This window comes from Trachinotus anak, unplaced genomic scaffold (genome assembly GCF_046630095.1).
Source record: "Trachinotus anak isolate AG129_WGS33_773 ecotype Australia unplaced genomic scaffold, CSIRO_AGI_Tana_v1 ptg000034l, whole genome shotgun sequence".
NCBI classification, from domain to species: domain Eukaryota; kingdom Metazoa; phylum Chordata; class Actinopteri; order Carangiformes; family Carangidae; genus Trachinotus; species Trachinotus anak.
The window spans coordinates 35,738-50,343 of record NW_027273885.1 but is presented as its reverse complement, the minus strand read 5'-3'; the positions used below and the strand labels follow the sequence as shown (position 1 = coordinate 50,343).

Here is a 14,606-nt window from a genome sequence, read left to right as displayed (position 1 = left end):
GGCTCGGTCGATTTCTTGCTCTTCCTCTCACCTTTTTCAGGTTGAAGCTGGATTGATCCTGTTTCTTCCTCCTCTTCCTCCTGAGCCTGACACCTCACTCTGCTCTCTTACACATATCAACATATATATATTTTATTATTCTCATCATTCCCTCCTTTGCTCTTAAATTAACTCAAATCCATTATCAATATTTTCTCTTCCCCCTGCTCAACCCTCTCTTCTTTTCCATCTGTTCTTCATCTCCCTTTGTTTCCCTGCTCCCTCCATCATCCTCAACAGGTCGTGAGTCAGCGCTTCCCACAGAACAGCATCGGTGCAGTGGGCAGCGCCATGTTCTTGCGTTTCGTCAACCCAGCCATCGTGTCTCCGTACGAGGCCGGCATCTTGGACAAGAAGCCCCTGCCCAGGATAGAACGGGGTCTCAAGCTCATGTCCAAGGTGAGACTGACTGAAGGGAAACTTTAAACCTTCAGAGGATGAGACTAAGATTTGTAGTTGATGAAACCAAACACCGGTCTTGGTCCACAACACTGTTGAATGATAGGAAATGACAGCACGATGCTGGAGCCTGGGTTTGTTAGCTTGTGTGTTCTTGTGTGTTGGGTCCAACAAACACATGTACAAAACAAACCTTGTTAATGCTGCTACACAACTGTTGTAGCTGTAGTCCAATGCTGAAATGCTGTTATCACTTTACTTCCTGTTAGCTCTCAGACGTATTATGACTGGTAACACCAGGTGTTTGGCAGCCCAGCTCTGTATGGTTGGCTTCCTCCCCCTCAGATACAGTGACATTTAATTAAACTGCAACCACTAATAGCTTTAGAAAAAGAGGGATAGACATTTCCCCCTTTAGCTCTCACAATTCTGTGTTTAAAAACAAACATCTTCTAGGGCAAGGGATTCCTGGGATTTTAAAACTAATTCCCTGGAAATCGTTTTAAAATCAAGGGAAATACTTCAGCTGTGGGCCAGGATGGGACCGGTCACTGTGACTTAAAGACCACGTACCTCTGAGTGAACAGCAGGCACGTGACAGGGACAACTAATGCTAACACAGTCTACTGTAACAGAGTCAACAACCTTCAGCTTCTGATATGATGTTGTGTATTTCTTCTTCTCCTACAGATTCTGCAGAGCATTGCAAACCATGTCCTGTTTACAAAAGAAGAGCACATGAGGCCTTTTAACGACTTTGTGAAGAGCAACTTTGATTCAGCCAGGAGGTAAAACACTTGGAGCATGACGCTGACACAGAACAAGCAATCAGGTTTGGTTAGAAAACAGCAAACACATCTGCGTCTGAAAGGGTTGAAGCTTCAGAGGATTATTAGTTATTTTAGTGCCATCAGGGTTAGTGACACCTCCTCTACAGTCACAGGTTGAAGCTGCAGTGATCCTGGTAGAGGAGGACACACAAACACAGACCTTGTGGTGATGCACACAGTGAGTCTTGTCTCTGTAGGGTCAGGTGCACTCTCCTCTCTCCCTCACAGGTTTTTCTTGGACATAGCATCTGACTCTCCACCCAGCGACTCCGTCAACCACAGCCTTTCCTTCATCAGTGACGGTAACGTGCTGGCCCTCCACCGCCTGCTGTGGAACAACCAGGAGAGGATTGGGCAGTACCTGTCCAGTAACAGGTCAGCAGACCTGATTCACCTCCAGTATCACACAACAGCAGTGAGTCTGCTCTGGTCTCAGGACTAAACTGTGATCATCATCTCACTTCAGGGATCACAAGGCCGTTGGCAGGAGACCTTTTGACAAGATGGCCACCCTGCTAGCCTACCTGGGACCTCCTGAACACAAACCTGTGGCTGACACTCACTGGTCCAGTCTGAACCTGACCAGCTCCAAGTTTGAGGAGTTCATGACCAGGTGTGTTTCCTCCCAGCCTGTTATTTAACTTCCTGTGGGCCCCCGGGGGCCTCTCACTCATCTGGAACACTCAGCTGTGATGACTGCTTTGATTGGAGTGTAGTTGTGTGCACTGAATGAACACTGTGAATGTGTTGTTGGGTGTTGTTTTTGTTTAAATGAAGGTGTGGATTCGGCGGAGGCTCCTCAGCTGTACACTCTCTGGACTCAGCTTGTTGATGACAGTAGTATTAGATCAGTTTTGTGTGTCTGTGTGTAGCAGTTTGTGTTTAGTTGTAATAAAGACACAGCTGCAGATGCTGATGATGAACATCTCTGTTCATTTGTTCCTGTTGTGTAAAGATTCGATCTAAATGCGTCTTCTGGGTTCAGTTTCCTCTTTGGTTTCCTCTTGATGATGTCAGGCTGAAGTCAGTGTCAAGTATTTTTCACTGTTCACAATAATTCTCTACAACTGAAAACAAATCAAAAAAGAATCTGTCAGTGTTCACAAACTAAACCCTCAGAGACATTTAGTGGTTTGTGACTATCTGAGGATCTGTGCAGCCCTTCTGTTTAATGTAACACAATATCTTTCATAATATATAACACAAAATCAAATCTGATCATGTAACATAATGTTGGTCTAATAAAACCTCAGTGTTAATAATAAGAATAAATGAAGCTCTGTTTGCTCCTCAGGCACCAGGTCCATGAGAAGGAAGAGTTCAAAGCCTTAAAGACCCTCAACATCTTCTACCAGGCAGGAACCTCCAAGACTGGTAACCCAGTGTTCTACTATGTGGCCCGCAGGTAGGAACCCAAACTCCCACCCTCCATTCCTGTTTGTGAAACTCTGTGTTGTCTTTATTGCATTTACACTTATTCATTTGTCAGATGGTTTTATACAAAGCAACTTACAAGTGAAGGACAAGAATAAAGCTGCAGTGCAGTGAGAAACCTTCCTGTAAGTATTAGATATGACATCTATTTAATAAGGGCTGATTGCACAAGGAAGTGCATCAAAAAGTTATACACAAGTTAGACATGTAAAGGTTTTAGGAGAGGAGGTGCTCTCGGAGGAGATGAGTTTTCAAGTATTCTTCAAAATAGAGAAGGACGCCCCTGCTCTGATAGAACTTGGTAGCTCGTTCCACCACCAGGGAACCACAGACCAGAACAGTCCAGACTGAGATTGCCTTGTGTGCGGGGATGGTGATGACAGACAACATTCCCTGGAGGAACTTAGTGGCCGAGAAGGAGGCTAAGGCTGAATGATAGAGTCCAGGGAGATGGGTGCAGACCCAGAAGTCACTCTGAAGGCAGTGTTAGTGACTTGAAATTGATTCAGGCAGCCATGGGTAGCCAGTGTAGGTTGATGAGTAGTGGAGTGACATTTTGGGCTGATTGAAGAGCAGGCGGGCTGCTGCGTTCTGGACCATCCGTAAGAGTTTCACTGAGCACAGAGGAAGGCCCGCCAGAAAAGCATTCCAGTATTAGACGAAAGAGATAACCGGGGCCTGGACCAAGAGTTGGGTGGAGGACTGAGTCAGGTAAGGCCTGATTTTCTTGATGTCGTATAGAACAAAGCGGCACAGCCAAGAGACAGATGCAACGTGGTCGGGGGCATAATTGGTCATCAAACATGAGACCCAGGTTTCTTGCAACCCGAGATGGGGTAAGAGATGAAGAGGTGATTTTGATATCAATATCATGATGAAGAGACTGATTGGCCTGGATGACCAGGAGTTCAGTCTTTGAGAGGTTTAGTTGAAGGTGGCGTTCCTTCATCAATGAAGATATGTCAGAGAGACAAGCTGACATCCGCACAGAGACTGTGGGGTCATCTGGTGGGAACGACAGGCATAGCTGGGTGTCGTCAGCATAGCAGTGATACAAGAAACCATGTGAGTGGATAACTGGACCCAAGGAAGTGGTGTAATTAGCATAGAGGACAGGTCCCAAAACCGATCCCATTCACTCCAGTTGGAAAGATATTTTCTTCTTTCCATGCACAGTGAAGAAGCATCCAGTAAGATAGGATTCAAACCAAAAAAAGGCTTTACCCAGGATGCCCATGTTGGAGATTACAGACGCCAAGACTGACCTGCAGCTCTGGCTGCCTTTAGGGCGTCTGTCACAGACAAAAAGGCAGTTTCAGTGGAGTGGCCTCTCTTAAAGCCAGACTGGTTTGGACTGAGGAGATTGTTCTGTGACAGGAATTCAGAGACCTGCTTAAAAACAGCCTTTTCTATACACTTGGATAGGATGGGGGTAGTAAGACAGGTTGACAGTTCTCCACATGAGCAGGGTCAAGTGAGCATTCTTTGAGCAGAAGAGTTACCTGAGCCAGTTTGAAAGCAGGTGGTAATTTTCCTGAAGCCAGTGAAGCATTTATCACATGTGTGACTGTTGGTACAGTGGAGGGAGATATGACCTGGTGGAGGTTTGTGGGAGCAGGATCCAGCGTACATGTAGTGGGACGGCTACTGGTTAGAGGTTTTGACACACCTGGTTATCTAGTCATGACCTGAAGAACAGAGTAGTGAAGCCCTGGTCTGACCCGTCTGTTGTGGTCCAGTCAGTTTGTGTGTGTGTGTGTGCATGTGTTTGATGAAACACAGAGTGATGTTGACGCACCTGTAACCACCCAACAGTTTGCGTACTGTACCTGATAACCTCTTAACCCCAGGCCTCCGGCTCTCTGGAAGGCTGACCTGATGGTAAACACCTTCAGCAGGAGGACATCACCAGTCCGTCCATAAATGAGAAGTAACAACCTCTGCTTTGGTTTTGATTTTTTTATTCTCAATAAAGTTTCAAGTGAATCAGTCAACAGTCCTTCTGGGTCTGAGACATGATGTTGATAACAACTGTAACAGGGTAGAACCTTAGTTCTCACCGAGTCACACAGTCATGTGACTTTAACTTGGCTCCTAAGTTAAGATTCATTGTCATCATGCTGATAGTTGTAAACATATGAAACAGATCCGGACATGCTGATCTATAACGTCCACCTCTGACTGATTGTTTTTCTTTATTTGGAGGGAAATTATTATTTGTCTGAAAGTCGACGTCCAACAGATGAAGATTTGAATCATGAGTCAGAAGATAAATCTGTGTTTTAATGCTCTCAGGTTGTCCGACCCTCTCCAGACCAAATCTTTGCTGTCCAATGTGACCGCCACTGTGGTGACCATGCAGGGGGGAGATTACTACAGCTACTGTCACTGGACAGTTTCATGAACTCACAGTAAAAACATTCAGAAATAAAAACCGCAGAAAGATTAGATTCAGTGACTTTTGTCTGGACATGAATATAAAACTCTTTGACTTGTCTTCCTCTGTTCAACAGGATGATTTGTTTCTTGTGCTTTGGTTTCTCAGACTTTATTTATTACATCAGAGGGTTCACTGCTTTCTACTGTTACACTGTATCCACACCTACAACTAGTCTATGATGTCCCAACATTTCCCTTTGAGCCCTTTTCTAGTGACTGGTTTGTTGTGTAGCAGCGATGTTGTGGATGTGTTGAAGCTCTGCAGCACAAGCATCAGTATAATGAAGCACAGCAGGTTGTCATGTGTTGTAGGTTTGTACACTTCATCTTTGTGTACTTCAGAGACATTTGTTTCGATGATGATAATGATGATGAAGACAGTGACAGAAGGCAGTAACAGTCTTTACCAGGGGAAGTGAAGGGGCTCAGTGGAGTCACCTGGTCGTACATTCTCTGTCCAGTCAGTAACGCAGTCTGTGTCCGGTCCAGTCAGAAGCTGTTGACGGCTGCTGTCATTACTAACACAGTCATGGTGACGGTCTGCTGCGACTCCACCAGGAGCCCGTGACCTTTATTCTGTGAGCTGGTGACTTTGGGCTTCATCGTTGAAGACTGTGGGCGTGGCGTTGTGCTGGTGTGTGCCAAGAAACCGTCAAAACTTGTGGACGATGTCCAGACAAACCCCACGTGGTCCCTGGACTCGTTCCCTCCTCTGCCCTGATAGATTCCCGTGTCAACCAGAGCAGACTTGGCCTGGTAGCTGGAGGTGACCTCCGCAGTCCTCGCAGGTGACTGACCGTCGTGCCCCTCGCCTCTGCTGTTGACCCAGAGCGGTGGCTCTGTGAACAGCGCCGAGTGCCACTCCCTCCCTGGGGTTGCCAGGTGGGTCTGCCCACACACGGGTCTGGTGTAACAGGGGCAACCTAGGACAGTTGCCCGTGTCTGCTCAGCCCATTGTAGGAGCCTTGTGATGTTTTCTTCCTCTTCACAAGCCCAGGGGTTATCTCCGAGGGTCATCACGTCCAGCCCTGTCAGCTTGTCAAAGACCCCCTCAGTTAACCAGGAGAAACGATTAGCGTGTAGGTAGAACTGAGCCAGTCTGGGCAGCCGGTCCAGAGATCCTGGCAGGATCTGCACCAGGTAGTTATGTGACAAATCAACGCTCTCCAGGTTGTGTGGCATATTTGTGGGCACAGTCCAAAACCTGTTGTGGCTGAGGTTGAGAGTTCGCAGACTGGGCAGCGTGTTGTTGATGAAGACCACTCTCTCGAGCTCGTTGTCCGACAGGTCCAGGACTTTCAGGTTCCAGTGGTAGGCCGTGTCGTTTTTGTCCAGCGAGCGCAGGTGGTTTCCAGCCGCTCGGATGTCCCACAGAGACCGTGGCAAGGCAGGGGGCAGGCTCTCCAGGTGGTTGTAGGACAGGTCCAGAGTTCGCAGGTGGGCATAGTGGCTGAGCTGACTGTCCAGACCCTGGAGGCTGTCAGGGGACATAATGAAGAAGTACAGTCAACAAAGTGCTACTAACATTAAAGTCCTACTGTACCAAACCAGGTGTGTCAGCTGTTAGTCTACCTATTCATTTGGAACAGGAGGTTGTCTTCCCCCCTCCCCTTTCTGTTTACTGTCATCACAGCTATTGATCAGCTGATCTAATTCAGGTTAGAGACTTACACTGATCATTATCTGGGTCAGGTCCATATTTATAACATCAGGCTCTGTCTGCAGTTGTCACACAGTCTCGTTAACAAGTGATGATGACAAATACTGCAACACACATATGGGGGTGGGGGTTGGAGGGATTTAAACTTATTAAACTCGTGATGATGCTGCACAACTGGATGAACCCTGCAGAAGATCTTGGCCTCGACTTTGAGTTTGATCTATTCATGATTGTATTCTTTTTACATGTTTTAGTCTTTGTTTTTCTTTGATCTATTTTTATGTCCCGCTCTTTGATCACCTCCATAAAGAAATGTAACACTTTATGTTCTCTTCTCTCTGACCCTGATCTCCTTAAGAGAGGAATATATGTTTGTTTACCTGCTTCATGGTTGTAAAACCAACACTGTGCCACCTGTCACCTGCAGCACCTGTCTGGTGCAGGCCTGTCACTGGAAGACACTGTGAGGTACTCACCTGTTAAAGGACAGGTTGAGGAAGTGGATGTTGTGCTGCAGACCAGGCGGCAGCTTGGTTAGGCCTCGCGAGGAGCAGTCGACGACGCGGTGTCCTCGGCTGCAGAGGCACACAGAAGGGCAGATAGACAGCACCCACCGTCCAAGCAGCAGGAGGAGCAGGCAGAGCAGAGAGGCAGAGCAGGCAGGCATGGTCAGGGTTCTGCAGACAGAGGGGGGTGGGGGGAGGTTATATACAGATAAGAGTCTGAACAGTTTCACATGGATTTGATTTATTGTGGTGATCCCAGTGTTAGAGAGACTTGATAGATAGATTCAAGTTCAGGTTCTGATGTGAACCTTGGATTTTTGATGTCAGTGGTCCGGATCCTCCTGTGGTTGTTTCAGGTCAAAGTCACTACTCTCCATGTTTGTCACTGCCCTGTTAAAATGAAGGGAAACACCTCAGACCTATAATAGTTCTTTGTGAGCTTTGATCCACTTCTTCAGTTCCTCTGAACAGAGTCAAAACTGTGTCTTGATCCACACTGGAGCTGAACACCTGATGAGAGCAGGTTCCAGATTCAGTGCTGGTTTATGATGTTTGTGTTTATTATGTTGATGAATCATCAGGTGCTTAATTATGATCCTGACCTTCTAGGTTCCAGACCATGAATCATGAGACCAGATCTCTGTTGTCTCTTGTTCTTCATGGTCTTTCATAGACTGACATCACAGATGCTCAGATCCAGCTCCTGAACCAGAGTCCTCATCAGACCAGAGGCAGTAGCTACATCACTACATAGTAGCAGGCAGTGTTTATTACTGGATTAACTGCAGTCCAATGATTTGAACACAGACCATCTGTCTGTGACTGGACAGGTCCTGGTCTAAAGTGGGACAGAGAGCTCCTCTCTGCTGGTCTTTCTGAGTGCCAGTGGTCTTGAAGCTCTGCCAGAGGCACTGGTGCTCAGTGCTGCAGTGAGACTCCTTCAGTGGAGATTATACAATAACTGTGACATTCTGGTTCTGGTCGAGAGACTGAAGTCCATGTGTGTTTGTGAGACCGTGGGACACGTTCACACCCTGGAAATGTCTTCCAGAAATTTCCTCGTGCTGTTTCATCTTTGTCCTGATGGTTGCAGTGACGCTGTGGTTGAGCCTGACATCACTGACTTCCTCTGTGTCTTTAATGCTGGAATAACACTGTTTGAATACTAAAAGGAGAAATGTGCTCAGCGTCACGCGGTGGTTTACTGCATTAACAGGACTCAGAGGAAACAGCTCCCTGCCCAGCAGGTGTATGTGGGTCGGACATTTCTCCTTCACTCACCTCATCATGTCATCTCTCCTTTCCTCCGCTCGTGTCCTCCTTTTTTTTCCTTTGTGTGAAGGTGATGATGTCACACTGTTTTTCCTGCCTGTGCTGGATGTCACGGCGTGGCATTAAACATGCTTTCTGTTTGCTGCTCTGCTCGCCGCTCTGCTCGCCACTCCGCAGCCTCCTGATGCAGCTGGAGGTCCGGGTTAGGAGAGAGAGAGAGAGAAATGCAGCAGGAAGCCAGAGCCAGCCCACTCTGCTGCTGATGAGGCAGAGGGAGCTGGAACTGTGTGTGTGTGTGTGTGTGTGTGTGTGTGTGTGTGTGTGTGTGTGTGTGTGTGTGTGTGTGTGTGCTGACAGCAGCAGCGCTCACACTCTGTCACACTCTGTCTCTCTCTCTCTCTACCCGTCTCTCTCTCTCTCTCTCTCTCTCTCCCCCTCTCTCTCTCTCTCTCTCTCTCTGTGTCTCTCTTGATTGATCTTGATTTGTCTGCACTCCATTTCTCTCATTCATGTTGTCAACACACACACACACACACACACACACACACACACACACACACACACACACACACACACACACACATACACAGACTTCTTAATTGTCACAGCTAAAGACAGATTTGATTTCCCAGCAGTCCTCAGTGACTTTGAATTTGTGCTGCAGGAACAAGTCCTGAATCCTGGTCTCTCGTCCTGACATCTCTGAAATAATCAGTCCAACATGAAACCGATCTCCTCACCGGTCCACCTTTACAGCCTTTTTGTGTTTCTACTCGTTCTTACAAACTGTCACTAACTCTGTCAGAGGAAAGGCTTTTGTAGAAGAGCTCAGAGCTAAATCAAACTACAGGTTGAAGGTTAGTGGTGGTGACGGTGAAGTCATGTGACCGTGGTGTTGTTGGTTTATAGCCTAACATGAGCTTTTTACTGCTGCTGATTGTATTTAGGCTTCAAACATCATAAAGTGGAGTCATTCGTGAAGATTATCCTGCTGAACAAAAACTGTCAGGATCAAAGCTGTTGTCACTTTTTATAACTGTGCTGATCATGAAACAACAAACCTCCAGAGGTTTTTCTGTCTGTGCTCTCAGAGCGTCGTCTTCAGCAGCAGCTGTTTTCAGAGAAACATCCTCGTCTCTTCCTGCTCATCAACAGCAGGCACTCAGCCAGAGGAGCAGTTAACATCTGAAGAAACAGATATAATGTAACGAGGCTGTTGAGATGACGTCAGTGACAAACATCAGTTAAATATCAGCTTATAATTTCTTTTAGGTTTCATCAATATAAAGGTGAAGAAAGGAGTTGTCAGAGATTATTGAACTGACACCAGTTTCCACTGAGAATCTGAAATACATTAGACGTTACTGTCTGACAGTCACATGGTCTGAACCAGGTGTGTTGGCTCATGGCTGTCACCTGACCGTTAGCCTTTGACCCGGTTTGAATATTTTAATAGTTTAACCAGTCCATGTTTAGTTGTAGAATAATTATATAATATATAACAACTATGTTTGCGGAAGTAGGTTTGTTTTTAATGTGGCAATAAAAGCCACAACCACAACCAGTGAGAGACACGTGACAGAAACCAGCGTCACCAGGATCAGTGTTAAAACAACAGAAACAAAACGAAGAACATTTACAGATGTTTTAATGAAGCATCATGATTATGACCAACTTACAAAAACAGTCTGACCTGAGAACTACACACACGTTACATACATTATTAAATGCACATAATGAAAACCACATGACCACACTGATCACAGGAAATACATCAAGAGTAGTAATAGTTCCTGGATCTGGATCCAGACTCACAGCAGGTGTAGGTTAAAATATTTCTGAAGGCCAATGTTACAGTCCACAGTGAATCTATCTAATCATATGTTTTCATTTTGCGTAGTTAATTTCAGTGTGTTGTTCATTGTGTTGTTCAGTGCGTCAGCAGGAGCTGCAGCTGGAAACTGAGAAGTGCTGAGTCTGTGGAAGACGGTGTGTGTGTCTGACTGTGGTGTAGCAGTGGTTTTATGATGGTGGTGCCCACAACTCCACTGACGCACAAAAGAGTTCGTAAAGCCATTTTAGACTGACTGTAATATGCAGGTCAGATACTTAGAAATTAGCTCTATATATTTATGAAAGATTTGAAACGTGATATAGAAAATGCAAAAATGTGTAACTGCAGAGGGTGTAGACCCTTCTCTTCACGTCACATCAGCCTGCAGACAGTAATTCAGTGGCACAAACAAAATTGTGAAGTTTGAACCATGAGTCAGTTTTCACACTTTGAAAACTTCCTCATCCAGTCAAGATGCAGAAAATGTTTGTGGTATAAACAGCTGGTGTCATACATGAAATGTGCAGAGTGTCACTGCTCCTTCTCACCAACACATTTCCTTCTGCTTTCCTATCAGCTGAAAGATAAATACAGAGGCAGTTCTATTTTCTCCTCTGGTTGTGAGGCAGGAAAAAAGCATTTTACATTTACACCCTTCAGGTCTGGGGACAGTTTTACATGGTGGGTCTGGTGTTAAGGATCCAGTGACCTGACTCATGGCCCTAACATTAATGATGCAATTTAAAATCTTGTGTTCTATTGACATTTTTCTTTTCTTTAATATCATATAATATTTAATAATTTTTAATATTACACCTCTTTTCAGGTTTTGTAGTTGTGATCTGGATAAACAGCTTAAGATGTGTGATTTCCTTAAACAGTGACAAGTTTGTTAGTTTCCTGTTTTTCTCAGTCACAGTTACTGCTGCCCAGAAAAACTAATAAAAAGCCAAGCTTTAGTGAATGCACATGTCTGCTGGATGTGTTCGAGGGTTTGGTGAGTGCTCTTAAGGTTGGGCCAGGCCATCATTCAGTGTTTTCCACAGCTCCAGATACAGTATGAGGATCTGCAGATTCTGGACTGAGGTTTGCAGCCTCTTGGTTGTTATCAGTGGAGAGCAGGTGGTTGGTTTGTGAAGAGGTCACAGAGCCAGAGTTTTCAACAGTCTGTGGAACGTCTCCTGTGCTTTTCATCTCTGGCACAGCTGCAGCAGTCCCATTGCTTTCCTGTACATTATTTCCATCCGCCTGTTGACCAAACGTATTCCCTTGATTTTTATCTCCAAATGTAGTAGCCGGTGTCATGTCCTCTAACTCCTCGTCCGTCTCTGGGAGCAGGGACAACCTTTTGGACAGTCTCTGAGGCAGGAAGCTGGAGAAAGAAATTCGGTTAGATGACCTCAGTGTGACTTGGCCGTTGTCAGCTCCACCGTCTAGAAAAGGTGAAGGACCTGCCCAGTCTGTGGTGGTTATCTGCTTCTTCAGAAGCTTCCGTTTCTTTATGAAGATGACCAGGAATCCCACCATCATCAGTGTCAGGGCTCCACCTATTATCCCTGCCGCTACTTTACTGTGGTTTCCTTCCTTGTTTGCATTTTCCTTTTGTTGATCTCGTCTGGTTTTGTGGTTTGATGTTGTCTTTGTTGTGACCAGTGGAGGTTTGGTTGAACCGGTAGAAGGTCTAGCATCACCACCTGTGACTGGGCTTGTACTTGTAGACTTGTCAGCAGGCTTGGTAGAGCTGGTTCCCGTAGAGACGAGCTGTGTAGATGGATGAGTGATTTTCTCACTTGTCCACTGTGGAGTCGACGTCTTTCCTGTGTCTGGACTCTGGGTGGAGGTGCTTAGTATTGGAGGAACCCTTGTAGTTGTGGTTGGGTTGGTTGCTTGACTGGTTACAACCGTTGCTGTTGATGTTGTGACTTTAGGTTGTAGGTCTGCACCAACTGTTGAGCTGTTTAACTGAGACAGTGTGGAATTGGTTGGAGTTGCTGCTCTTTGATTCACCGGTGAGAATGTCATGGAGGATGTTGTTGGAGTTGTTCTCAGGGAAGGTTCACTGCTGGGATTTGTAGTTCTTTCCTCTGATGGTTCGATGTTGGCTGTGAGGGATGGTGTGATGTAATGACCTGAAACCTCTGCTTCCTGTGCTGTCAGATGACCCTGAGTGAACTCACTTCCTGTCACCTCACGTCGCATCCTCACATCAGTGAAGTCTTGATTCTGGCCCGATGTCACCATGCTGTTTGCTGTCAGTGGCAGCAGCCATATGAAAGTGAGACTTATGAAAATGATGGTCATTGTGTTCTTCAGTCTTGTGGCTGGTTGCTGTGAACAGAGGAAATGTGGAAGTTACACAGCAGATAAACTGCAGCAGTGTCATTTGATGAGGAAATTGTTGAAAGGAGTTTGAGTAAAAAAGGAATGGTGTTGTGAAATGAAACCTGGTGTTGCATCATTTCCTCAAACTGCAACTCTAAACTGGTGTTTCAGTGGTTCATACTGGTATTTTTAAAGCTAACCAGTCAGCAGGTTCATGTGCTCACAGTCACCTCTCACTGGTCTTTGGTGACATTTTACAATATTAAAACATCTTAAGGTTTAATCAAGAAAGTAAGCGCTCGCTTTGATAACATCACAATGATTCAGTCACAGATGGCTCCAAAGTGATGTAGTTGTGACGGTAACTGTTAAGTTGTGGTGGTGGGACTGTTTCAGTTTATCACATATGTACAAGTTGTCTGTCGACAAATTCATCCATGCCTCAGGTTTAATACACTTTGTGTGGACACTTTGCTCCATTTATCTCCAGCATCAGTCCAAAGCCTCGAGATATGAGGCGAACATCAGACAACAATTATAATTCAGATGATGAAAACGTACTTACCAACGACTGCCGACAGATAACTGCCCTAATGCATCTGCTTTGTTGTATTCAGAGGGAAACAGTTTTAAGATATTCTGCTGCGGGCGGTCTGAATTCAAAGCAGGAACTAACGACATGGACGGTGTCTCTGCTGAAAGACTGGTTCTTGCCTCACTTACAGGAAGCGTGACGTGAAGCTGAGACGAGCCTCTGCCTGTGCTAAACATAGTGTTCATAGTGTTCACACCAAAGCCTGACCACATCCAAAATGTTCAACAAAACACAGAAGTGAATTATTATCAGTTAAAATCCAGTAAAGGGACATTAATGTTTTCGGAGACAGATGCAGAGACGAGGTGATGTCTTCTATATACAACCATTAAATTGAGATCATACACATTGTTTTCTGTTGAGCCGTCAAGCATGATGGGCAGAGTGATGGATCCATGTTCAGGTCCACACTGTTTTCAGATGTGAAAGTGAAAAACACCCACCCTCCACAGATCAATCATGTCAGGAAGTCTTCCTCTCCTCACTCAGGAGAAGATGAAGGTAACAACGACCTCCCTCTTTGTTTCCAGTAAGGATCATTTTACATGATAAACGCATTTAACACAATGATTAACATTAATCTAAATCACCACACCCACAGTCTGAAGGTCTGAGGAGCCTGTACAACCCCAAACCTTGGTCTTCCTATATATTTTACACCGTAGTCACTGATTAATAGAGTTCTCCATCCTACTAACAAAGAACCTGAGGAAGTGCAGTATCGACTACTATGTTTTTTTTGATGAGCTTTTCTACTTTTGCTGGAATTGGAGAAGTTAGAAATAATTTTAGTTCATCTGTTGCTGTTTTGGACCTAGAGCTGAGTGATATGGCCCATAACTAATATTGCAATATTTTAGGCTTTATCGGGTTACACAATATAAATCTGGATATTCATGAATGGTCAGTTTAACCCTTTGATGAATAAAGAGACGCCTCTGACGTCTCGCTGCTGCATTGTGTGATCTAGAGATTCTCTCTTTCCCTCTCTCTGCCTCTCTGTCTCTCTCTCTCTCTGCCTTTCTCTCTCTCTTCCTCGCTCTGCCTCTCTCTCCCCCTCTCTCTCTCTCTTTCCTTCCCTTTCTCTGTCTGACTGCCCCCCCCCCCCGCTCTGAACGAGGGTGTACAAAGGTCGAGGTTAACTCTGTAGAAAGTCAAAGCTGCAGCAGCTTTTACTCTGTTTTTGTCGTTATTTTCTTGTTCCCATTTTGTCTTAGATTTTAATTGACATTATTGTTTTGCATGATGATGTAATGTTTACTTGAGCGGAGCAATT

General features: G+C 45.4%; 3 protein-coding genes across 5 annotated transcripts in view; 1 reads left to right on the top strand and 2 right to left on the bottom strand.

Annotated features, from left to right (window-relative positions):
• The window catches only part of nf1a (neurofibromin 1a), a 60,570-nt gene that overhangs the window by 25,876 nt on the left and 20,088 nt on the right, over window positions 1-14,606 (top strand). For all 3 annotated transcript variants that reach the window (XM_071472052.1, XM_071472053.1, XM_071472054.1), the window contains 5 exons: window positions 280-438; window positions 1,129-1,226; window positions 1,497-1,643; window positions 1,735-1,881; window positions 2,563-2,673. In XM_071472052.1, the coding sequence (XP_071328153.1) occupies window positions 280-438; window positions 1,129-1,226; window positions 1,497-1,643; window positions 1,735-1,881; window positions 2,563-2,673 (662 nt within the window). The remainder of the gene's footprint in view (window positions 1-279; window positions 439-1,128; window positions 1,227-1,496; window positions 1,644-1,734; window positions 1,882-2,562; window positions 2,674-14,606) is intronic.
• On the bottom strand, window positions 4,671-9,054 carry LOC139614623 (oligodendrocyte-myelin glycoprotein-like). Its single transcript, XM_071472056.1, has 3 exons — window positions 8,589-9,054; window positions 7,278-7,478; window positions 4,671-6,618 (listed from the first exon to the last, which is right to left on the bottom strand). Exons 1-3 carry the CDS (start codon window positions 8,594-8,596, stop codon window positions 5,631-5,633), a joined length of 1,197 nt encoding a protein of 398 aa, XP_071328157.1. The 5' UTR covers window positions 8,597-9,054; the 3' UTR covers window positions 4,671-5,630.
• Window positions 10,211-13,441, bottom strand: LOC139614622 (protein EVI2B-like). The gene is made up of 2 exons (XM_071472055.1): window positions 13,301-13,441; window positions 10,211-12,741 (listed from the first exon to the last, which is right to left on the bottom strand). Exon 2 carries the CDS (start codon window positions 12,712-12,714, stop codon window positions 11,440-11,442), a length of 1,275 nt encoding a protein of 424 aa, XP_071328156.1. The 5' UTR covers window positions 12,715-12,741; window positions 13,301-13,441; the 3' UTR covers window positions 10,211-11,439.

What these genes read in the sequence shown, in the direction of transcription:
- LOC139614623 (XM_071472056.1), bottom strand. An exon ending in CTCAACCTGTCCTTTAACAG is followed by an intron (nt 6,619 to 7,277) that starts GTGAGTACCTCA and finishes GTCCCCTGACAG; the next exon opens with CCTCCAGGGTCTGGACAGTC.
- LOC139614622 (XM_071472055.1), bottom strand. Translation starts at nt 12,714, where the DNA reads ATGACCATCATTTTCATAAGTCTCACTTTCATATGGCTGCTGCCACTG.